This window comes from Stegodyphus dumicola, chromosome X2 (assembly GCF_044657685.1).
Source record: "Stegodyphus dumicola isolate Sdum_Otavi_A_Nest chromosome X2, ASM4465768v1".
Classification (NCBI taxonomy): Eukaryota; Metazoa; Arthropoda; class Arachnida; order Araneae; family Eresidae; genus Stegodyphus; species Stegodyphus dumicola.
The window spans coordinates 118,714,254-118,739,647 of NC_140781.1; the positions used below are offsets into that span (position 1 = coordinate 118,714,254).

General features: G+C 33.6%; 2 protein-coding genes across 4 annotated transcripts in view; one reads left to right on the top strand and one right to left on the bottom strand.

The window, feature by feature from the left end:
* The window catches only part of LOC118186125 (cyclin-Q-like), a 71,774-nt gene extending 63,969 nt beyond the window's left edge, over nt 1-7,805 (top strand). For both annotated transcript variants that reach the window (XM_085809353.1, XM_085809352.1), the window contains exon 7: nt 7,620-7,805. The gene's annotated coding sequence lies outside the window, so the exon portion shown is untranslated. The remainder of the gene's footprint in view (nt 1-7,619) is intronic.
* Nucleotides 7,806-15,860: 8,055 nt separating this feature from the next.
* Nucleotides 15,861-25,394, bottom strand: part of LOC118186124 (uncharacterized) — a 111,662-nt gene continuing 102,128 nt past the window's right edge. For both annotated transcript variants that reach the window (XM_085809351.1, XM_085809350.1), the window contains one exon: nt 15,861-16,558. In XM_085809351.1, the coding sequence (XP_085665477.1) occupies nt 16,274-16,558 (285 nt within the window). In that variant the 3' untranslated portion in view covers nt 15,861-16,273. The remainder of the gene's footprint in view (nt 16,559-25,394) is intronic.

The following is a 25,394-nucleotide window of genomic DNA, read 5'->3' on the forward strand; positions in this document are numbered from 1 at the left end:
TCTTGTGTGTTCTTCCAAAGAACAATAAATTAACAATTCTTCATCTATGTTTTTTTATAAATGTATCTGATGTATATAAGTGAGTGATTTTTGAAATATTAGGTCTTCCATCCAACGGAATTATAAATTTTGAGATTTCTTTAAGTGTAGTAATAAAGTGTTCGAATTGGTAATAAAAACTTCAGAAATTCTAGTAGTGTCAGTGTCACTTAATAAAGGAACTTTCCGAATTTCATCACCTTATTTACTTCTGTGAAGTATTTCTACCATACCTGTGAAGTATTTTTTCATAGCAGCAGGTTATAGAAGATTTTCTCCCGTGATACAAGGCTTTTTATTTATAGCAATCTGATATGAGACTTTGTACGATGTGAGTAAATATTTTTACTGACAGTCAGATTTTTTTTAAGATATTGTTTTCCTTTATTTGAAGATTTTAACAGTCATTTGAAATATTCTTTGAGTTTATTGGCTTTCGAAAAATGCTCCATTCAAGATGCCATTTTAATTTTGAGGGTTCCATGCTCTCCATAAAAAAAAAAAAAAAAAAAAAAAAAAAAAAAAAAAAATCATCACTAGAAAATTAAACGAAGTTCTCGCAAGACTGTGTTGTTCTAGTTTTTGTAATTTCAATTCATAACACATGTCATACATAACATTATACTGAATTAAAAACAAGTATAATTAATCAGGTAATCCTAGAGAAAGAATAAACCAAACCTAGTAAGCCAAGAACTATATTACACCAAAATTCTAAAGTTTTGTTTTCATACATTTGCCGCAAGGCCTGCTGCGAAAGGATTCAGATGACCATTAATCAAGCCGTCTGATCACATGATTATTTTATTTTTAACAACTTGCCCCCCATGAACCTCAGGGGGTTCATCCAACTTGTTTATAAACAATATACATTCATATTGCAAAAACACTCAAGTTCCAGACACAAGAAAAACATGTATCATCTAAATAACTGAAAATTAAAATGAAACATTAAGCAATTTAAATAGAACATTATCCAAATTAAAAAAAAAAAATTCAATGGCCCCCTAAGAGAGCATACCATGATTGTGTTAACTTAAGTGCATTTGAAATTATCAAATTTGTGCATGGAAGTTACTAGAATTACAAATTGTAACTGAATAATTCAAAAAATAATAAACAGCCATAAAAAGATATACTCACAATACATATTTGTAAATTAACACTTTAGTTCTGAAGTTTTAAATTGTACAAAAGTTGTCAAGGATTCTACCTGATCTACAGAAATTTTGGGGTAAATGATCATCCTTAACTAAAACTATATCATTAACTTTAAATTCGGGAACATTATTCTTAATCAAACTTGAATGGGCAGATCTTAAATTCAACAAATGTGCTTTTTTCCACCTGGACCAAAAAGAATTCATTAATTTTTCGCTATAATTATAGGCCTTTATCAAAGACTTCCTGGAAGAAAAATTTGAATCAAGGTGAAGTCTACCTGAAGGCAACGATGGTATTCTTTTTCCTAAAAGGAAATGCGCTGGAGTTAAAGCATGTGGTCATCTAAGTCTCTTCCAACATAGGAAATTGTCCGAGAATTAATCATACCTTCAATTTCAATCCAGTGTAGCACAATTTTTGAATCACTCCATAGAATAATCTTTTCTAAATTTTTAAAAAGATTTTTACAATATTTGGCTAATCTTGCTGCAGTTACTGCACCCATTAATTTTAGTTGGGGCAACGTCACCTTTTTAATTGGCGCAACTCATGAATTGGAAGCTGTGAAGCTAGTTTTAAAAATGCCATGTGATGTCTTGTACCTAAAGTATGCAACTGCTCCAAAAGCTTTTAATGAAGCATCAGAGAATATATAGATCTGTAAATCTTCTCCCCCCTTCAGATTTGTGGCAGGAAAAAAAGGTCGAAGAATTTTCAAATTTTGAAGTTCTTTAATTTCATTACACCATTCTTGCCATTTTTCTTTAATTTCTCCGGAAAACATCTCATCCTATTCTACACCTAACTGCCACATCTCTTGTAACATACACTTCACTTGAACTAGCAATGGAGAGATAAGTCAAAGTGAATGAAATATTTTTGTGGCTGTGTGTAGTACGTTTCGTTTAGTACATTCATTAATATTCAACGTGGATAACAATGACCGTAAGTCTAGATGTGTCTTCAATATTATTTCAACTGAGTCGTAATGCTTTTAAATGTGAATCAGAATATTCATTTGTTTTGATTAATGTATTAAAATTCTTCCATAAATCTTTCAGTTCTTTAGAGTTAGTATCAAATTTTCTCATATTCATGTTTGCTACTTTTAAAATCAAAACAGCATCACAAGATAACTCGTAAGCTTCTTAAAGAATGGAACTTCCGTGAAAAGATCATCCACATAAATAGAACTATTCAACATTTCATATGCAAGAGGGTGTGTGCTTGCAAGTATTAATATGAGTTGTAATTGTTGCAGCCAAAATGTAAGGAGAACAAGTGACGCAAGAACAATCTGTATTAAAATGATACATGGTTATGGGTTGGGTTTTGTTGCAGTTTTTATAAAAAAGTAAACATAAATAATTATGGTCATCTCTTGTGACTTGAATTTGAAGGAATGCCCGTGCAATATTTCCACAAAATCCAATTTTATATTCTCTAAATTTCAAAATAATATCCAAAAGATTAGCATTTGAATTCTTTCTGGGAAGAAGACGTTCATTAGGGCTATTACCACTTCCTTATTTACTACTGGTATCATAAACTACCCTAGTTTTAGTACTAGAAGAATTTTCCCTGAAAACTTCTCTGTGAGGCACATATCCATTGAAACAACTGTTGTTGCGTATTTCAGTAACCCTGTCATTTAGTTGTTCCTTCATAACTCATTATATCTCAAATAATAAATCATCAGCCTTAAACTTCCTTTCTAATGCAGCAAATCATTTTGTCGCAATTTCTAAATTACTAGACAAATTTTCTCGTAAAGTCTCAGACTTCCATAAAAGTAGTGACTCGTACCTTCCATTTATATACCGTAACTGCGTTTTGAATTCTGTAATATTATCTGAGATTTTCTCTTTTCCATTCTCAAGAAAATAGGATTCAGAAGTCCTCAGAAGTTTCAAATCATTTTCTACCGAAGTACATCCAATCTTCAAACAGGAAGTAGAATTATGCAGACGATTTTCCGGAATCTGCCATGTGATAGTATCACCAAATAATGTCTGTTGAATGTAAGTTTTAACTTCCCCGACTAGCATCGAATACATAAAATCGTTGCTTAAGAGTACCTGGACTGGTCTGTTATCTCATAATGCATCAGAAATTTCATAGCCGTGTGAGTTAAATCTTTTAATAATTCAGGTTTGATATTAGAATACATATGAACTCTGCTGATTTCATCAATTACTAAAGCTTGAATATATATGCTAGAATAAGAAGGATATTTGCTTCTAAGAGTTATATTAACGACTTCAAAATCCTTCTCATAAGGGTTACGTTTTGCGAAAGTATAAACTAAAAGCCTTTCTTTAAAGGTTGCACATTTAAAGCCCTTACTAAATCTTTTCGAATAAATGATTTCTGTGAGCCCGAATCAAATAACATCAATGCACTTAACCATTTAAAATTATTTTCGACTTGTACGCAAGCAGTCTGAAGTAAAGTAGTGTAATTTTGTACATAGTTTTGTGACTTAAATACAGAAGACATCACAGCTTATTTATCAGAACTTTGAATAAGTTCGGCCTTTACTGACGATTTAATTTCCGATGTATATTCCTTGTTGTGGGGCGGAATAATAAATTATGCTGTAAACACTGACAAATTTCACAAGGTTCTATTTTTACCTTACATTGCAAAATTAAATGTTTGTTTACCAAACATCTATAGGAACGTCCCTCTTTTTTTAGTTTGTATTGCTTTTGTTCATCGGTGAATGTTTGACACTTTAATCCGGAATGAAAACTAGAATTACAAAAGTTGCACATCTTCACTACCGTATTTAATGCAGCTGATGTTGGAATATTGGTTTTAAATCTAGCCTGAGGTTGAAAGTGATCCTTTTCTTTTAAAGGTTCTCATGTCTTTAAAGAAAGCCCAGAAACAGTTCTTGCAGCTTCCCTATATTCAGTTTCAAGTTTGATAAAATTCATTAGCTGATTTATATCACTATAGAATTTTTAGGATCTTTCTAGCGATAAAATTCTATTACTAAATCCTGAGGTATTTGTTTTAATAAAATTGGTATTAGCAGATGAGCGTAATTTCCAGATGCAACTCCCATAGAATTTAAATTTCTTATACTAATTTCACTTTCCTCATACAATTTTCAAAGTGCGAGGAGATTTGAAGAAAACTTAACTGGCTTAATTTCTAATAATTTATTCATGAAACAACTAATCAAGTGTTCTTTTATACTGTATTGCTCCTTTAGCAAATCCAAATAGGATTTATAATTTTCATCTGTGAGCGTGAATCCCGAAACAATTTTGTAAGCTTCACCTGAAAGAAAAGATTTTAGATATATGAACTTGTCAACATTATTTAACATTAATTAGAGTCAATTGCACTTGAGAAACTATTAAAGAATTCTCGATTTAAGATCGTCATTAAAAGTGGGAATACGTAATTTTGGGAAATTTATAGAAGATGATATAATGCGAATATTCAAATTACAAACGTTAACATTTTGAGAAAATTTAAAATGTTCAGTTTCATACCTTTTTAAGTTTATTTTTATTTTGAATTTAACATTACTTATAAATTCACTAGTGGGCTGAAGCCAGCTATGTAAGGGAAGGGATGCCTTTGTGGGATTCGAAAGTTGGACCAGTGTACAGCGATTTTACCTGCAGTGTGCCCAATTTATTAACGTATGCATGCAGAAGATGCTGCATTTATTCACGTATGCATCCAGAAGATACTGCAAACATGATACACATGTGGAAAATCACGAAAACACCCATGCAGCCAGCCCGCTCGCCGGGATTCGAAAGTTAGACCGAACTACCAGTGTTCAGCGGTTATATGTGGGCTGCACCCGCTTTATTCACGCATGCATCCAGAAGATACTGCATACACAATACACATGCGGAAAACCACGAAAACACCCATACAGCCGGCTCGCACGCCCAGGATTTGAAAGTTGGATCGAACCACCAGGTTTTAGCGGTTTTGCGTGGGCTACGGCCGCTTTATTCATGTATTCATCCAGAAGGTACTCCATACACGATACACATGTGTAAAATCACTGAAACACCCATACAACCAGCCCGTTTCCCGGGATTTGAAAGTTTGACTCAACTACCTGTGTTCGGCGATTTTACCTGGTCTGTGCGGGCTGCATCCACAAGATCCTCAATAAGCGTTGCACATTCGGAAAATCACGAAAACACCCATGCAGTCGATTGTATCAATATATATATATTAATGTAATTAATAATTCATAATTACTTATAATATGAAACGTTTCCATATACTATCTCCAAGGATCACACATTCAATTTAAAACCCTGAACGAAAAAAAAATTTAATCAGAATTTAAATTAATATTTTAAACAGTAATTTCAATTTCTTTTTTTAAAATCTGCAAAGAAAATCTTTAATCTTTAAAAAAAAAGTAAATTTTAAATATTGAAAAAAAAGTACTTCCGTTTCCAACACTGTACTATCATGAATTAGTTGTTCGATTTTCAAGTTTAAAGTTAGAAGTTCATTTTTTTTTTTTCAAAACTTAACAAAAACTCCGACAAATTCTCCTGAACGCTTTCATCTTTATGAATATCCAGACTATCAAAAGAAGAATCAATTCTATTAATCAATTTCATGCAAGCACTACTAATAACTTTCCTCTTGGATTTCAGCTTGTCAAGAGTTTCCATTTTATACACAAAACAAAATTGAAAATAACAATTCAAGCGATAAGTAAACTATTAAATTACAAAGTTACAGTATCTGCAATCCAAGTGTTCAAATTTCAGCCTAGTGCAATCTGAAAGAAATAATCTGAACAGCCTTTCCTGGTTTCGGCAACATAAATAATAATAATAATAATAATAACAACTATGACATCATCACTAGAAAATTAAACAAGATTCTTGAAAGACCATGTGGTTCAAGTTCTTGTAATTTTAATTCATAACGCATCTCGTACATAACATATTAGACTGAATTATAAACCAAGTATAATTAATCAGGTAATCCTAGAGAAAGAATAAACTAAACGTAGTAAGCCAAGAAATACTTTACACCAAAATTCTGAAGTTTTATTTTCATACATTTGCTGTAAGGCCTGCCGGGAAAGAATTCAGATAACCATTAATCAAGACATCTGATCACATGATTATTTTATTTTTAACATTCAGCATGATTTAACGGTCGTCTGATCACATGATCATTTTATTTTTAACACTCCATAGGCATTACTTGCAAATTAAACAAAGAGTTTATTCATTACCATCACAGTTGTTGCAACTAAAAGCCAAATTTGGGAAATGTCTACGACTAATCATATTTTCTTTTCGTATTTTTGAAAGCCTCTTTCTAGTTACTAGATCCTATTTGAAGAAACTTTGAGCATTGCTGTCTGCATCAATACTTTTTTTTAACTCCATTTCAGTAATTTATCCATGGGTCAAAGATATTTGTATTCTAAAATACAAATAAAATGACTTATTTCTCAATACTTATTCAAATAAATGTCAACTGTAGTTGAATAAAGCAGTAAAATGTAATATTGTTGTTCTTGCTATGTACACATTTGTTGCAATGAAACAAACAACTGACTATATTGGAAAAGCATTATCATCTGACACTATAGTATGTTACTTTAAAGCAGGCACTTCTGTGCCATTCCCCCCCCCCCAAATTTGTGACCCTAATCCGTGTATCTCTGCATAGCATTTATGTTTGCCACATCATTTGAGACCAAGCCAGCCTTCATTTGTGTGCTTTTTATTAAGCGAAACGTTCTAAATGGAAATGAAGTGGGGAAAAAATTAAGCAAGTTGCCTTCCCCCCCACAACTTGGTTTTCCATGGTTATGAGTCATATTATGCAGCAGAAAGTAACCTTGAAGTTTCTATTTTAAAGTAACATTGTAGTCACAGCAGTATTGACATTATATGCTTGTGTGGCGCAAGTTGTTTACATACTGTGTGCTTGTGGCATATTTTAATTCTGAAATAATGCATATGTTGAAATTGCAATGCAACAGCACTGTTATTCGGTTTCTAAATATAATTTGAGGTCAACTTGGCCAGTATCACAATTTTTGATTGCTCTGCTCAGAAAATAAATTTATGAACCACAGTTCAATGTAGTATAGCTTTTAAAGTGCAAATCTGCTCTTTTTCCTTACATATTTTTCCAAGAAGTCTTAAAAATATTTCAGCTTCTCTGTGGTGGACTCTCGCCACTAAGTTTAACTGTCAGTGGACAGGGAAGTATTTCTACTTAGTGTAACTGTCTGGACTAAGAATATATTTTATTGGCTTAGTATTGATACCTTTTATTGGCTGCTTAGAAATTTATAGCTGAAGCATTGAGAATTAGGTATATAAAAAAAAACTACTTGTTGTGTTGAATATTTTTGAAATTGAAAATTAATATTTCTTTTACTTTGTTAGAATGGTGTCAAGTACAGAACAGATTGTGGAACACTGAGCTTAATCTTCATATTCCATGGCGTTTTCTCTGATTCTCCCTTCTATTTCAATTGATATATGTATAACTGTTTTAAAATCATGTGATTAGTGTTCGCAATGACTGCTTTGTATTTGTTATGTTTTAAGTAATAAAGTTTTTGAATGTGAGTAGTTTCACTTCTTTCAAAGTTTATGTGTTTATTGTTTGTTTTTGAGCAAAGTTTTCTGTTAAATAAAAAAGTATAAATAATAAATAAAAGTCAACAAAGTTAAAAAAAAAAAAAAAAAAAAAAAACTTTTAGTCATTCTTTTCTGCTGTTGCATGAAGTAGTTAAGTTCTAGTGAAAACTTTATGATGTACTGTATCTTATCTCTAAACCAAAATCTTATAGCATTTAAAAATAAGTTTCTTTATATGTAAGTATTGGGTTGTTCGGAAAGTAATTTCCTTTTTTTGGGGGGAACATGAAAGACAATTTTCGTATAATGAATAAATATTTTATTAAATTATATATTGGCCATTCTGGTCCAATACCTTTTGCCATCTTTCTGGCAGTAGCATGATTCCCCGCTCATAAAAGTTTTGGTCCTTGCTGGCAAAAAACTGATTCAGGTGGTTTTTGACATCTTCATTTGAGGTAAAGGTTTTACCATCCAAAAAATTTTGCAGAGACCGGAACAAATAATAATCGGAAGGCGCCAGATCTGGAGAATATGGTGGGTGTTGCAGTATGTCCCATTCAAGCTGTGAAAGCTTTTGGCGAGTGACCAAACTTGTATGAGGTCTCGCATTATCCTGGTGGAACACTACACCCTTCCTGTTGGTTAATTCTGGCCTCTTCTGTTTAAGTGCATCATTCAATTTGTCCAGCTGATGACAATAGACTTCCAAATTAATAGTTGTATTGTCCGGTAAAAGCTAAAAAAAAAAAAAAAAAAAAAAAGATTCCTTTGAAATACCACCAAATGGACAGCAGCACCTTTTTTTTTTTTTTGGTGAATGTTGGCTTTTGAAACGCTTTGAGCCGGTTCATCTTTTCTGCTCCATGGCCTCTTGCATTTCACATTGTTGTATACGACCCATTTTTCGTCCCCAGTAATAATCCGCTTCAAAATTGGATCCTTTTCCTGACGTTTGAGGAGCGAATCACACACGTAAACGCGCCGACACAAATTTCGCTCCGTAAGAACATGGGGCACCCACACATCGAGCTTCAAGGTTAAGCCCAGGCCTTTCAAGTAGCCATAAACAGTCGAATTCGACAAATTTAACCTCTCACTGATCTCTCGTGTGGTTGTTCGCCGATTTGCATCAACTAATGCCTTTATCGCATCTTTGTCAGCTTCGACCGGCCTTCCAGACCGTGGTGCATCTTCGACATCAAAATTGCCAGATCGAAACTTTGCAAATCAGTTCTGGCACTGGCATACTGTTAACATGCCTTCTCCATACACATCCATCAATTTTTTTCTCGCTTGGACAGCATTTTTACCTTTTCTGAAGTAAAAAAGTAAAATATGACGAAAATGCTGCTTATTGCTCTCCATATTTAAAAGGGCACCAACCAAAAACTACTGCGTAGAATTAATAGAACGTTTTCACACACAAGCCTTGTAATATCAGCTCTCAAGACATATAATGGTTATGCGGCTTAAGTGTGAAGTTGGTATCGAAAAAATGTAATTAAGTCCTCTGACGGGAAAAAACGAAATTACTTTCTGAACAACCCAATATATGTATATAAAGAATATACTATATATGTACAGTTATGTTTACAAATGTCCTTAATTAACGTTTATTTTTTGTAACCAGGGGAATATATACTTCCAATTACAAAAATATTTTAAATGTTGCATTTTCACATTTTTGTATTTTTAAATTAAAATTAATTTTGTATAAAATATGAAATCTAACTTTTTACACTTTACTCTGGTCCCTATATTTATGTTTAGGAAAATTTTGTACTTTTTATTAAAAATAAAATAAAAGGTTTGATTCTCCTACAGCAAAAATTGGCCAATATACGAGGGCAGTCCGATAAGTACTTAGCCTACAAAAGAAAAACGAAAATTTTGGAAAAATTGCGATTTATTTCTCAACATAGTCTCCTTTCAATTCGATGCATTTGACCCAGCGATGCTCCGACTTCTTTAACCCGTCTGAAAAATACGTTTTCTAGAGGTCTGCAAAGTAGGTCTCCGTGGCGGCGATAACCTCCTCATTCGACTCAAATCCCTGCCCGACGAGTGACTTTTCCAAGTTTGGAAACAAAAAGAAGTCACCCAGGGCCAAATCTGGAGAATACGGTGGATGGGGCAGCTGTTCGTAGCCTAATGCGACCAATTTGGCTGTGGCGACGGCGAAGGTTTCAGCCGGTGGGTTGTCATGGTGGAAGAGCACTTTTTTCTTCGCCAAATGGGGCCGTTTTTTCTGCAATTCGAGATCGAATCGGCCCAATAGTTCGGCATAGTAGAGCCCTGTTACCGTTTTGCCTTTCTCCAGGTAGTCGATGTAGATCACACCTTGTGAACCCAGAAAACGGTGGCCATCACCTTTGCGGCCGATGGGACAGTCTTCGCCTTCTTCGGAGCACATTCGCCGGGTAAAGTCCACTGTTTCGACTGATCCTTGGTCTCTGGTGTGTACCAGTGAATCCATGTTTCGTCAACGATCGTGAAACGACGCAGAAACTCCTTCGGATTGCGCTTAAACAGTGTCAAACACTGCTCTGAAGTGGTCTCATGGATGCGCTTGTTGTCTGGAGTAAGCAAACGCAGCACCCATCGAGCTGACAGCTTTCTCATGCCCAATATTTCATGCAGAATATGACCCACGCGGTCTTTTGAGATGCCTACTGTCTCAGCTATCTTGCGAACCTTAAATTGGCGGTCTGCCAATACGAGATCGTGGGCTTTTGTCACGTTATCCTCCGTGGTAGCAGTTTTTGAGGCACCTGGGCAAGGCTCATCAAAAACTGATGTGCGACCACGTTGAAACTTGTTAAACCAATTTTTGACGGTCGCCATTGAAGGAGAAGAGTCACCGTACACAGCATCCAAGCACTCTTTGATTTCGCACTACAAATCCAATATGGCTGAAATTTTGACAGGAGCCGTCTACAAAGATGTACTACACGATAATAAATTTCTCTTACGATAGTGGCGCCATCGAGCGATGAGGCTAAGTACTTATCGGACTGCCCTCATACTTAATTTCAAAATCTGGGATATTTGGCATAATTTTTGAATTTGAGTTGAGGAATGGGTTAATAAATAAATTAATTAAAGGTTGATTTTTTTTCACTTTACATGCCATTTTGTGATTTACTGATTAATGTCTATAGAATTTTGATATATTTAGTATGCCTAAAGTAATTTTAGTGCAAGTAATTTACAAGTTCTCAAAGTCTAAAAATATGCTATTAATAGTCTCAAGTTTTATTATTCTAGAATCATATTTTGGCAATAAAAAAAACAAGTACAAATATTTTTCATCTTCGGTTAATGCAAATAATATGAGTTGGCTATGTGCCAGCACCAAAGCCTGTAGAATACAGATTCTGTGAGAATTTGTGAATAAGATTTCATTTTGGAAAAATTATATTGATCAATATTTTTCATATTCTGCTTAAAAATGCTAGTTGCACAATTTCTTAACATCAGAAAACTTTTTTTAAGTGATATTTTATTTTTAGATACATACAAATTCAAACATTTCCCTTTTGAATTTGTGAATGGCCCCTAAATGTGATCTTTGATTTCAATATTAGATATCACAGCCAATATTTGTGGTATGGGAGTCAAACGTTTTGTGTTATATTTTTATAAGGATTACAAAATTTTCCTAAACATAAATATGCTGACCAGAGGAATAGGTAAAAAGTTTGATTTTGTATTTTATAGAAATTTTTTAAGCCTGAAAAAAACCAAAACATGAATATTTGCATCATTTAAAACATTTTTCAATAGTTTAGGACTAACAGTTGCAAAAATAAAGGAGGATTTTTGTGGACACGTATGTTATGTGGTATGTGTGTGTGTAAGTAAGGCTATGAGATTATTCTTTTATTTTTTTCATTTTATTTCTGTTTGGTTTTCTAAGTTTGTGTTTGAAAATGTTTTCAATTTTTGCCTTTCTGTTAGATAGTTTATCACTTGTGGTTGATAGAAACATAACTTAGACAAAATGGTAAAATATATTAAAAAGAGTCTTGTGCCACCTTTAGATTCTTAATAATGTTTCAAATGGAAGTTTTTGGTTTGAGTAGGACTGTAGGATGATTAGTCATGGAATGGAATTGTGGAGCACTTTGGGCTATAAAAAATTCCAGTAATGTTTGGTTGGGCAGTTGAGTTCAGTTGCCAACTGGAATGCAGCTGCTTCAGTGTCTTGGAAAGTAATTTGGTAAATCATGATCCTTGGTTCAGATTCTAGTGTGATATTAAAATTCACAAATAAAGTGACTTGAATCATGTTAAGTGTCATCTTACAAGAAGTATTAAGCCATATTTTATAGGAAACATGCACAGTAAATTTGATTATTAAAGAATGTCAAATGGAAGTGTTGCAATGGGATGAAGACCTACTGCTTAATGTAAGAACAAAGGAATTTATTAAATTTTTTATTGAACACTTTATGCATTCTGAAGGCAACTATAGGTAGAAAAATGTAGAAAGGTTGGAAATGATATTTTACTTCAACTAAGAAATGCTATTACATCAAGCTTTAAAACTAAAACTAAAATCAATGCATGTTTTTATAAATAAGGTCCAGATTTTGAAGCTCAATATTTGGAAGGATAAAAGACATTATAAATTTGTTCTAAGAAAAGTAATGATAGTTTGTGTACATATTATTAGTAGAAGTGTTTTCTTCAGCTGTAACTCTATGAAAGATAATGTTACAAACATAAGAAGAAATTGAATATATTGAACGTGCTACAGCCCACCCACCAGTCTTGAAGCAGTAGTTGGAAGCATGGCAGGAAAGTGTGATTCCCATTTTAGGGTAGAAAAGAATGTGTCTAAGATTTGTCCTTATGCTATATACACGGTAACATTATTTCTTTACTTATTGAGTGTAAAATATTGATTTCTTTTTTTTTTTTTTTTTTTTTTTTTGATCGTGTACCAGTTTGTTTTGCATGTGTTGTGGTTGCCTCCATGCCATATATCATTTAAAGAATGAGAACATCATCAGGCAGGAAATAAACCAATGTATCTGTGTGACACTGATTATCCCCACTTTATTTTTAGCAAATCCATTGAGTTTCTCGTCAGAATCATCTCTGGGATCACCTTAATTGCAGGTAAGTATCTGACTACAGCACCCACTATGATTAGAATTCAAGGCAGTAACTAACATAAATGAAAAGTGTAGGAAATCTAATTCATCAACTGAGGAATTTAAATAATTTTGACATGATTTATGTAGTGTATATCACATTTTTGAATAAGCCAGATGCCTGTCAATAAAAAAAAATTATTTTGACAGTAAAGTTTTTGTCAGATGCTATAAACTTGAATTTAATAGACTGTATCAAATAGTTAATATATGTTCATTGAGAATTAAAAATGAAATTGAGCAGCAGGCAAAAGTGGTTTGTTGTCTAAATTAAAATTTTGCAGACCTCTCTAAATCAAAAAAAAAAAAAAAAAAAATGCTTCTTAGTTAATGCATGAAATCTCAGCAAATTTTAGAAATGAAAGTCTGAAATTGTTGTGTGTATGATGTCCTACAAACGTTATCATACACTTTTAGTTTCCAGAAACAATGTAAAAATATTTAAATTGATAAAATTAAAACTAGTATTTTACTAATTTCAATTAATACTTAATCTGAGCTTAAAAATTAATATTTTTTGTTAGAGAAAGGAAATCGTTTTATTAAAATCTTAGGAGACTAAAAATAAAATTTAAATTAGGTCTTAGTTTCAAGTATAAGGTCAACCAAAAAGTTCTACAGTTTTTATTTTTTTTGGATGATTAATAAATTAAGATGCAAAAAAAAAAAAAAAAAAAAAAAAACTTTCATTGAATCTCATAAGCACCATTTTATGCTATGACATTTTGTCATTTCGCAGGCAGCTGGGAAACTTAAAAAAAAAATTCATTTGGTTTATTGTTTGTTATTGATGATAGTCTCCAAGGAAATGAACTCCAGGCCATTCACAGAATTTTGAAAGGACTCGTAGATATGAAAATCTGAGGTGTATTGAAAGGTCTGGAAAATAAGGGGACCCGGACGACTCAAAACATCTAAGCCGTACTTAATAAGTTTTTGTCTGACATTCTTCGAAATGGGGAGCCGAGGATGATATGATTACGATGGATAACAACGCGTCCAAGATTAGTCAGCTCTGGCCACTTTTCCTTAACCTGCTTCTATAATGAATATATAAATTCATTGTATATCAAAATCTTACTAGAGAGAAATATGTATCATTCCAAATATATGTACATATATATGTGTAAAATAAATAGCGTGTGTAAGCGAACGGAATCTTCATTTCCTTAAGAAGGTATAGGATCATGTAATCACAACACCTTTATGAACACAAGGCCCATTTCTTCCTTCTAAGAGAGTGGGCCATAAGTATGTCTTGATATGATCAGATTCTTGATTGGATGAATGGAAACGAACATGAAGGTCCCTACGGAAAGTTCTGGCATCATACTCAATGATGAATGATGGGTACTGATTGGACAAGCTCCATGCTAATCGAACACAGTCTTTCACATAATGCTTGAGTCCTTCGCAGTTCTTTAGCGCTGGGTAATCGTATAATGTTGCAAAAATTTGAGAAAGAACTTCCTGGAAATGAAAAAAAAAAAAATCAGTCTCTTCATTATAATAGACAACATAATTCAACTGTTTTAGGAACATACTATTTTCGATTTTTCTTTTTTAATCTGCCATTTGGAACCAGCATTTTTTATAATTTACTGTCTGATTTTGGTGGCAACAGTTCATAGTGTACTGCTCCTTTGCAATCCCACTATACACAAAGCATTACTTTTGGGGATGTAGTGGGATGTTCATTCACACCTCATTGAAAGGTCTGGAAAATATTTATTAGATATTTTTCTTGCAACATTATTATTTATGCACTTCTCATTTCCGGTAATTCGCCATTTCAAAGAAAAGCTTTAATTTTTCTAGCAAGGAATCACGTGCCAGAACACAAACGAGCATATTCTGCTCTGTTAAAAGTATAGAGTACCCTATATCGTAGCGGCTTACATATCCAGTCTACTTCAAATGATCATGTACTGCGTTTTGTCTGATAGTTCCTGAACTGAATGACTTGCATTTTCAGCAATAGCTTCTTTTAATATGTGTTGTTTACAGAGGATGGTCTTGCCATTTTTTTTAATGCAAGCTTATTAATTAATTTCGGTCCCAGTTAGTTCTCATGTTTCGTGATTTCACAGTAACGATCCAAAATTATTCTTTTTGCGTAGACTATTGAGCCCATTCTGTATATTTGCAATCCACACCACGATCTTCTAGTCATATAAAGGGATTTTATGTACGTCATGTGTGTTGCTCGTAGACCAGTATGTAAACATGATTTGTCTGTGTGAACATTAGCCTCATGAATGGAATCAAGCCTCATCGATATAGGAAGCAGCCTAAAATAATATCTGAATCGTGTGTTAAAACTTTTGAAAGAACCACTAAAAATTGTAGGTGTATCGTTACTTTTCGTATGCAGGTACGGTGGAATAAATGAGTGCTTTCAAAATCTTCATATTTTTTATTGAACCCTACAACTGAAGTGTTATAAAATTACTGCTAATTTGCATATGGGCGTGCACAATTCTGCTGTTTATGTCCAATGTCACTTATTTTTGAATAATGTTATTTACTGTTATGTTGCTAAAATTTTAATTACGTAAAAGAACAGTATTGTTCTGCGGCAATAAATGTATTTTCTTTACTTCCATTTATTCTTAAAGTTATTTATTGTTCTATATTAAATATGTAAAGAACGGCGCAGTTGGTTTAAAAGATCTTAAATTATATATTCCGGTTCACAGATGTATACGCTTTGACCATTTTTTAAATGCAGCTTTCAAATACATATTGATCATCGTTAAAGGGAACACTTGTGGACTATCATAGATATTTAAGGAGTGGTTTAATATTTACATCCTGCTTGAATTTCAGTAAACTAATTTAGATGTTTCACTTCAAGAAAATGAAGGAACAAGAGAAGTTTTGAGAAAATTATTTTATTTCCCGTGTATAAAAAATGCTATTATTCTGTCTAATCATTCAATGATGTATAAAAATTCATTGCAACGATGCTCAGAGGTAAAGTGATAATGTATAAAAATGTCAACACAGATTTCATATTTGTGAATTGTTGTACAAAAAGGCTAACATTTTACTTTCTTATAGATGATATGCAGCATTCCAAACAGCTTATTCCGGAAATTTTTTATATTTAAAGATACTAGAAATGTCTTTTCCTTAACCTGCTTCTATAATGAATATATAAATTCATTGTATATCAAAATCTTACTAGAGAGAAATATGTATCATTCCAAATATATGTACATATATATGTGTAAAATAAATAGCGTGTGTAAACGAACGGAATCTTCATTTCCTTCAGAAGGTATAGGATCATGTAATCACAACACCTTTATGAACACAAGGCCCATTTCTTCCTTCTAAGAGAGTGGGCCATAAGTATGTCTTGATATGATCAGATTCTTGATTGGATGAATGGAAACGAACATGAAGGTCCCTACGGAAAGTTCTGGCATCATACTCAATGATGAATGATGGGTACTGATTGGACAAGCTCCATGCTAATCGAACACAGTCTTTCACATAATGCTTGAGTCCTTCGCAGTTCTTTAGCGCTGGGTAATCGTATAATGTTGCAAAAATTTGAGAAAGAACTTCCTGGAAATGAAAAAAAAAAAAAAAAAATCAGTCTCTTCATTATAATAGACAACATGATTCAACTGTTTTAGGAACATACAATCTAACATAAATAATATGGGTGAGGTTATTTTTATGGTTTTACTGCAATTTTACCTTTACATTCACTCAAATCAAAGAATGATGCGAAGGCAAAACTAAATGTAAAAGAGGTGAAAATGGGATGGTGCCTGAAATGATTGTTTAGACTGTAGACTGCTTAGGCGAAATTTAGCTATTTCTCAAGTTTGAGTATCGATACAATACAATCTGTCTTATGCTCCACATTTTATTGTATAAGCTAAGCTATTTTATTGTATAAGTTACCCTGCTATAGAAATGGATTGTATTATTGGTATAGCAAAGTACAGGGTGGGAAGGGTACAGTTATCCACCTTCTTGGACGGTTCTAAGAAAAATCAGCCCATATACGCTATCCATAAACAAAATTACGGAAATCTCAGGCAACTAGACTGTTCGCCTTCTTTTTCCATGAGACTAGAGTGGCCGAGGTTCTTCGGTCCGAGGTTCGAATCCCGCGAATGGGCTGGCTGCATGGGCGTTTTCGTGGTTTTCCCCGTGTGTAACGTGTATACGAGCCAGTTTCCCTTAGAAAGTCCTCCACGAAAGCATCCCTCCCCTTAGGCAGATAGCCCTAGTGCCATAATTAAATACACCACTTTGTTCCATGAGACTATGAAAAGTCCCTACTCACATAGATATGAATTTCATAAATTGGGAAAATATTAGTGTTTCTCAATTTCTGCATCATTTGACGTGTTTCTCAGCTATAGCTTTTTTAATACCTGGCCACTGATCGACTTGAGGTTAAGAGTAAGTAGTGATTATAACCGAGACACATCAATGCAAAGTATAAAATTAGGAAGAAGGGGGAGAGGGGAAAAGAAACTGGATCAGCATAGCTTTTCCATAAAGCTTGATTTCGAAGATTGCCATTTGTAGCCTTTTTTTGTCCTTGAAAGACCCTATGTCGAGAGTAAATTTCTAAAATTAGAAATGCTCGAGCCTTAGGGAAGGCCGTCAGGAAAAAGAGAGATACACTAGAATTTAATTAATTTTCAAATTAATGATAAATAATGAAATAATAAATTAAAATACTGAACCTCTTCATATTTGGAGCATTGGCAGGAATTACAGTTTTACTAAAAAACTAAGAAGTAACTCAGATGGCCTCTAGCTGAATTTAAGCCTTGAATATACGTTATAGTGATATGCCGAGGAATCGCAAAAACCTTTTTTCAACACACCCGTGAAAAAAAGTAACATAGTTAAAGCGTCACTGATGAGAATAGAGAGAATGCTAGAAACCGCATGAGAGTATGGAAGGAAATAATTAAGGGAGTGTGTAGCTTCGAAGACAAAGAATTAAAACTTTCTGACCACGGTGTCGTGTCTATCTAATTCTAGCTGTCGAGGGAATGCGACAGGAAAAAAATTTCTCCCTAGTCCTATCTGATAACACCATGAGAACAAACTTAGGACTCTATACAAGTGCCAATTTCATGTATCTGGTTATATTGTTCTAAAAATTCTGAAAGTGTTCTGTCACGAGCGTTGGGTCGACATGAGGAGGGTGATCATCTTTAGTACTAGGTAGTAAGCAAGATGCTTACAAAAAATTTACCTGCTGTCATAAATTCATTGTACTCTGCAAAATAAGCCTTTGATATGTGAGTAGGGACTTGATTTTTAAGGCTTATTTATCATTAAAATAAAAATTTTCTATTGAAATTGTAGTTCATTTATATACAAAAAGTGCCCTAGCCCTTTATTTGGGGCTCCTGTACAATTTAAGGTCTGGCTATCTCTAGAATTCGATATGAAAGTGTTTTATAAAATCTAAGCCAATTCTAAGGCTGTGTTTTTATTTAAATATATAAGTGATTGTTTAAATAAATATATAAATTAGTCAAGCATGCAAGAGCTAGGTATCTAAAGAGGAGGCGTTCACAGATGACTTTCTGTGGCAAACTTTGGTTACACATGAAGAAAACCATGAAAATCTTGTGCAGTCAGTAGTTCGCCGGGAGCCGAATTAGGAAACAGCTACTGTATTTTATATAACGATTGGCTGCAAAGTTAAATGATTTATTTTCGTTAGTTACAATTTTAAAAGGCTCACCAGCGGCCGAGCGGTAAAGTCGCTGAACATTGGTAGTTCGGTCCGAGGCTCGAATTCCGCGAACGGGCTGGCTGCATGGGCGTTTTCCCCATGTGTAACGTGTATATGAGCTAATTTCCCTTAGAAAGTCCTCCACGAAGGCATCCCTCCTCTTAGGCAGATAGTCCACGAGACTTTGCCATAATCACATAAACCAAACCAAAACCAATTTAAAAAATTATAGTTAAAAATTAGTTAAGATTTTTTGTTAATTGCTCCTACATTGCTCATAGTCAAGTTATTTAAACTTAATTAGTAAAATTAGAAATACCTTAACAAATAAGCTAGATAAACACTCTTAAGAAACAAGTTAAAATTAATAAAATAATAATAATAACAACAACAAGGAGTTTATCGGCAATCGATGAACTGTGAGTCTGAAATAAGGATATTGATAGTTTGTTTGAACAGCCATATTGATGCACCATAAACTATCTAATTTTTTTTCTATTTAAATTAAGCTGTTTCTGTTACTCTTCGTCTGCAAATTAGCAGTTATTTTTTTTATATTATTGCAGCTTTTAAACTGTGGCTTAGTAAATTTTAGATAGAAATTTACTTCTTTTCTTTTGCTTAAAAAAAATCGTTCGCCTCCGAAACCGATTTTGGTTAAGATCTACACCAAACACAGGATTGTTGCTTTGCCTAAAATGTATGCTTTACTTTTGTATGTTTCTCTTCTCTCGTTAGCCCACCAGCGGCCGAGTGCTAACGTCGCTGAACACTGGTAGTTCGGTCCGAGGTTCGAATCCCGCAAACGGGCTGGCTGCATGGGTGTTTTCGTGGTTTTCCCCATGTGTAACGTGTATACGAGCCAGTTTCCCTTAAAAACTCCTCCACGAAGGCATCGTCCCTTAAGGCAGATAGCCCTCGTGTGCTTTGCCGTAATCTAATAAACCAAACCAAACCAAACTCTTCTCTCGTTAAAATTATGAGTTTAAGTTTGTTAGGGGAAAAAAACCCATCTAAAATGCAATAACATGTCAAAAGATATAAAAGCTGGCTAGTATCTAAAAGTTTGAGCCAGATCTCGTGTGCGTAACATTTGTTAATCGTATCATTTGGAAAGAAGTAAGTGAAACGACATCCATAGTCTAACCAGTAAAGGATAACTGTTAAATAATGGTGTTACAAAATCTTAAAGAATGAAGTAATTGCATAATATGAGAGGAATAATAAATGATTATCAAATCTCCTTTGAGTTATTATGCAATATTTTATATTACTTACGTAGATAAGAAGAAAATTAAAATTATAAATTATGTTATTAATTTATATGCAAGAAAAAAAAAAGGTAACGTTATCTCGAGAGTTACGATGATATTCGATTGACCCATGAGACATATATAATTATAAGCGTGTTGGTTTGATTACAGCAAAGCACGCGAAGGTTAATTGCCCAAGGCGAGGGATAATATCATAGAGGACTTTCTGGCTTGTCTCAACGTTACAGACGGGGAAAATCACGAAACCTCCCCATGCAGCCTGCTCGTTCGTTCTCCGGTCGAACTATCAGTATTCAACGACTAAAGCCCCGTTCACATGCAACCCTCTTTGGCACAGCCACCGTTTATATTAGGGAGAAACGGGGATATGAAGCAGTTTCGCCTTCGAGACCGGTTCAGATGCACATCGTCTTCCAACCCTTAACCCTTTCCGGCACGCTACCTTTTAAAGTCGGAGTTTTGATTAAAAAAAAAAAAAGAAAAGAAAAGAAAGAAAAAAAAAAAAAGTGGGCAGTCTAATTAGGCCTAGAGGAGTACACAAGTAAAATTTTGTGAAGATAGCACGTATCGTTTATTTCTGTGGGTGTGCTCGAAGAGGGCACACTGATTGAATAGAGCTACGAAAAGAGTGCTGAAACGAGCATTGTTGTCAATGAACTGACCGATGAGATGCGGAGAAACAAAGAATACAGACTCTCAGTTGTCCTAGATTATCGGTGAGCCCGGTCTGGGCACACCTAGGGTTCGCTGTTTGATTTTAAGCAAGATTTCAAGGTAAAAATTTAAAACTAATATAGAATAAGGAGATTAGCATACAGCCAAAAAAATAACACAGAAATTTCTTTTCAAGCAATTCCTTTTAGATTCTTAAAAAAAAAAAAAAAAAAAAATCTGAAAGATTTCTTTGAAAAATGAGGGTTTTAAAAAATTAATGCCTAAAATATATGGACTGGTTTGTGTTGAGCTGCCATCTACTATAAATAAAGAAGGTTCAGAGTAACCTATAAATCCTTTTTTCATTAAATTTTTCTGTGCGTACAGAAGGAAATTTTTAGGTGTGTCCAGACCGGACACACTGTGCCGCAAAGGGTTAACCCATAAGCCACTGCGAGCAATAAATGATGTCACAAACGCGAATCAGATTGGCGGATTTTTAACGTTTACTTACATCTCTTTTGACATTGTTTACTATGGCTACAGAACGCCATCGCAGTTTAACTCTTTAATTAATTAAAATACACCTAAATTAATTTAAAATGCAATTATATACGAGACCAAATGATTAAAAGAAGAAACGAAACCACATATGCCGCTGTGTGGTTTTAAATAAAATGTTTTGTAGCTGCTAAAATTTCAAACTTTGCTTTTTGAAAAAATTAATAAAACGACAAATTAATAGCATTAATATTAATTATAAATGTTTTAATATTGATTATAAACGTTTTTGAAAATATATTAGAATTAATTCATCTGTTCAAATTATTTTGAACGTGTTTCACAAAGATTTATATGAAAGCTTGTAATTTACGTTTATATTAACCAACTGAATAGCACTAGGTTTTATTTTATATATATGTAATGAAATTCAGCAATAAAATTTTTAAGAAATTTGAAATTATTTAGTGACCATATAGACAGCTTATATTCTTTAAACTGCGTTTTCTCAGTTTGCATTTTTTCGATAAATTCTTTTATTTAAAGTCCTAAAACTTATATAGATATGGCCTAAATTATTTAATACTTTTACCGCTTGATTAAAATTATACACTTTATAGAAAGAAGAATCGGTTTTTGCAAAATACTGAAAAGAAACATTTTTTGAAGTGGAAATTTAACTGAGATAATATTTGTTTCAAAGCTTTTGCATAAAAATGTGTTTTTATTTTTTCTCAGAAACTAATTCATTAATTGCAAAATCGATCCTTAAAGTTATTAAGAGCTTTCTAATAAATACGATTATTTCACTGACAGTCCAGCGAGCAGTTATTAAGTGAACTGCGCAATCACGCTGTGCAGTATGGGTAATCTCCTCATCTGCCCTGCTCCCGAAAGGTAGAAACGTTCTACCTCCAATTCGGAGAAGCAGTTAATGCTTGTCGCCGTGTGAACGGGGCACGTTGGAAGAACCAGTTTCCGCTACCGGTCGAATCTGCTCTTGTGATCTTTAAGGGCTTACCAGTGGCTTCGAGAGAAACACAAATATTTTTTATTATTGCTGGTAAATAATAGAATATGTGAAACAATATGGAGCGAAAGAGAATGTGTACAGAATATTATGCGCCGCGAGGTAGAAATGCATAAAAACCACTGTTATAATGTAATCAATAGGGTGCACTATGAACTCATTAATTTATTTATTTTGCAATGGCACTACTTCTAAATGATTCAATAGGTTTATTGAAATTTTAAAGCAATCGTACATCCGGAGAGAAGGAAAATAAGCTCATCATAGAGATCGTACGTGAAAGCAAGGGGTCATTTGTGAAGCTTTATGATCTCAAAATTTTCACACAGTTTTGGCGCAGAACTCACTGCTTCTCAAAGCACAGCTAGTAATTGATCTGAGTGTATATATTGCAAAGCGGACACGAACTAGTATTAATGACAAACTACGGAAATTTGTGAATCATAATCTCATCTTCGTCACTGGTAGCCCCTCTAAAAGTTATAGAAATGTCGTCATTTTTTGTAAACAAGTACATAATATTGACAAATGATCATTAAAAAAACATAAAAAATTAGATGTAAAGGTTTTTTTCACAGACGATTTTCTTAACACTTTACTGCACTTCTGGAATTTAACTCTTAAATAAAACAGTACAACCATCTCAGAGTTTCATACAGGGTAACATCTGAACTAAACTTCATAGCAGTAATCGAAGAAGAAATGGTAGTTAAACCGTAACAGCAAAATACCTGTTGTGCCAAATATAATAGTTAAAATAACATAAGAATTCAAAAACCTGCTGCAGTGGCTTATTTTCATGCATAAAACGTTTATTAACCGGACTTAATAGCGGTAAATGTTTAGTGCGTCATGTAATATTAATTTTTACTTATCCATTGCCACAACCACCTTAATAGATGTCTCCAAATTTTCAAAATGTGCGGTGTTGGGAAAACACAGTAGAAGTCTGCCTAAGGGGAGGGATGCCTTCGTGGAGGACTTTCTAAGGGAAACTTGCTCGTATACACGTTACACATGGGGAAAACCACAAAAACACCCATGCAGCCAGCCCGTTCGCGGGATTCGAACCTCTTCAGAATGTGCAAAACTCTGGCAACCATGCGCATAACAATTCTTTTGTCAACAATGCCGCCCTTTTCGTATGCATACTTTTTTGCTCCATTCCAAAGGTTTTTATAAACAAATCATGATATTGTTTGCCTTAAACTTAGTTTCAGAACACGAGCTAGTGAAATTTGCCAGCAACGGAAGAAACTGGGGTAAAATTTCTGCAAAAATGCATAATTTTGATAAAGGGAACTTCCTTGAGAGCCATTGTTGCCGAGGGTTGCACGAAGTCGAGTCTCCGCAATTCTCTGATGATTTTATGTTTTTCAAGCGAAAACAGATTGCTATGTATTTCGGAAGAAGACTAGGGAAAAAAAAAAAAAAAAAAAAGAAAGATTTTGAAGAATATGTTTTATTATTTAATGTATGAAGTAATTCTTATTTTATAATTCAAATTTGTATTTTAAATTGCTGAAATATGTTTTCTTTTCATGTGTTGATAATGTTAACCGACTTATGATAAATGTCTATAGTTTGGGAAGCTTTCTAAAAAAAGGGGTCGAAAACCATCAATTTGCACCCGATAAGCAACTTTTACAAAAAATCGCCAAATTGCGCCAAAGTGGCTGTGTTAATACGTAAGTACCTATAAATTGCCATGGACAGTACCCAACATATTGAAAACCTTGCACAAAATGGAAATGAGAGTAGGACAGTGCCAGTATATAAAAATCGTTCAAAATTTAGCACATAGGGAAGCTGTAGGATGATTGTAAGTAATACGTAGTTGTATGTTAATAAATCATCCTAATCCTCTAAGAGCAGTCCATGCAATTGCCGCATAAAAATTTATGTGGCAGTTGTAAAGACAGCAGAATATCAGCACAACAGAAAAGCGCTAACAATGATTAACTTCAAACAGACATAAATCAAATTAAAATTAATAAAGGAAGATGCCAGGGCCATAATCCTATCTTTATTGCATATAGAAAATTGCGCTGAAGCTAGATAATCCAAGTATATTTTGGATGTATAGTATTTGCAAGAAGATAATACTCATAATTATCGGTCTGTGAGGCTGCAGCTCAATCAGTTTGCCAAGATATTTCTTTGACAGCCATCTTTAAGTTGTAACAGAATAATGTTTTGATAAGGAGCTGCATTCTAAATGGATTATAAAATGATAAGCGGATCTACGTTGAATTTTGATTGGCATCAATTACTATTCTTTCGTACTTGCAGTTGTGCCAATAAATGGAAAACTGTTGAAATCAGATGTACCTCCTCTATATCGATTCAGGTAGTTACTTTCCAGCCAACTAAATTGCTGATCTACTGGACATTTGTTCATATGCCAGGAAAAGTGCAAACATGACAAAAATCAATTTGAATGGTTGCATGACGGACATTTTTTAACCTTCTATTTCACCAAGACAAGTTTATCATTCCCTCTGATTTCTGAAAATCAACAAAGTCGAAGATTTGGTGCAGACAACTGGACACAGAAATAACAAGAATCCTAATCCTTGATGGGTACTTCTCATTAATTCGGTTGCTCGAATGTTACCGTCCTTATATCTTCTAATTCCAATACGTGGCAATGGGGAAATTCCTTCGACTTTCAGCTATTGCCTCACTTCCAGTTTACAGCTAAAAATTTTCGAAGTAAAATTTGGTTAAATATTTTAAGGGCGAGCCGGGTTCATTCATAACACTGTTTTAGTTTCAGTCCCTGTGAAATATGTCTTGAATCTTTTTATTCATTTTTATCTTTTTCATATGTACTCATTTTTCCTAAAAGTTTTATTTGAAATATACAGTCATCCTTAAAGTATCCTTAAATCGCAACACAACCAGTACTATGGCCGTTGACAATGAAAGTAATACCAATTATTCTGGAAATTTTTAGCACATCTAACTTTATTCTCATCATCTGTTCGCCGATAAATGTTGTCCATATTAGAGTTTCTTACGTTGTTGCACGAATTTACGCTATGAATTTTGAGCGATAGAAATTCGCATCATCATTAAGTTTCCTTGTCAGAAACCTGCTAAATGTTTACTAATAGATTTATTAATTTTTGGTACATGTATGTAATATTTTTGTTGGAACGTCGATAGTACTTTGTAGAGAGCTTTGTAGAGACGATGAAACCAATCACTTTTAGTCATGAC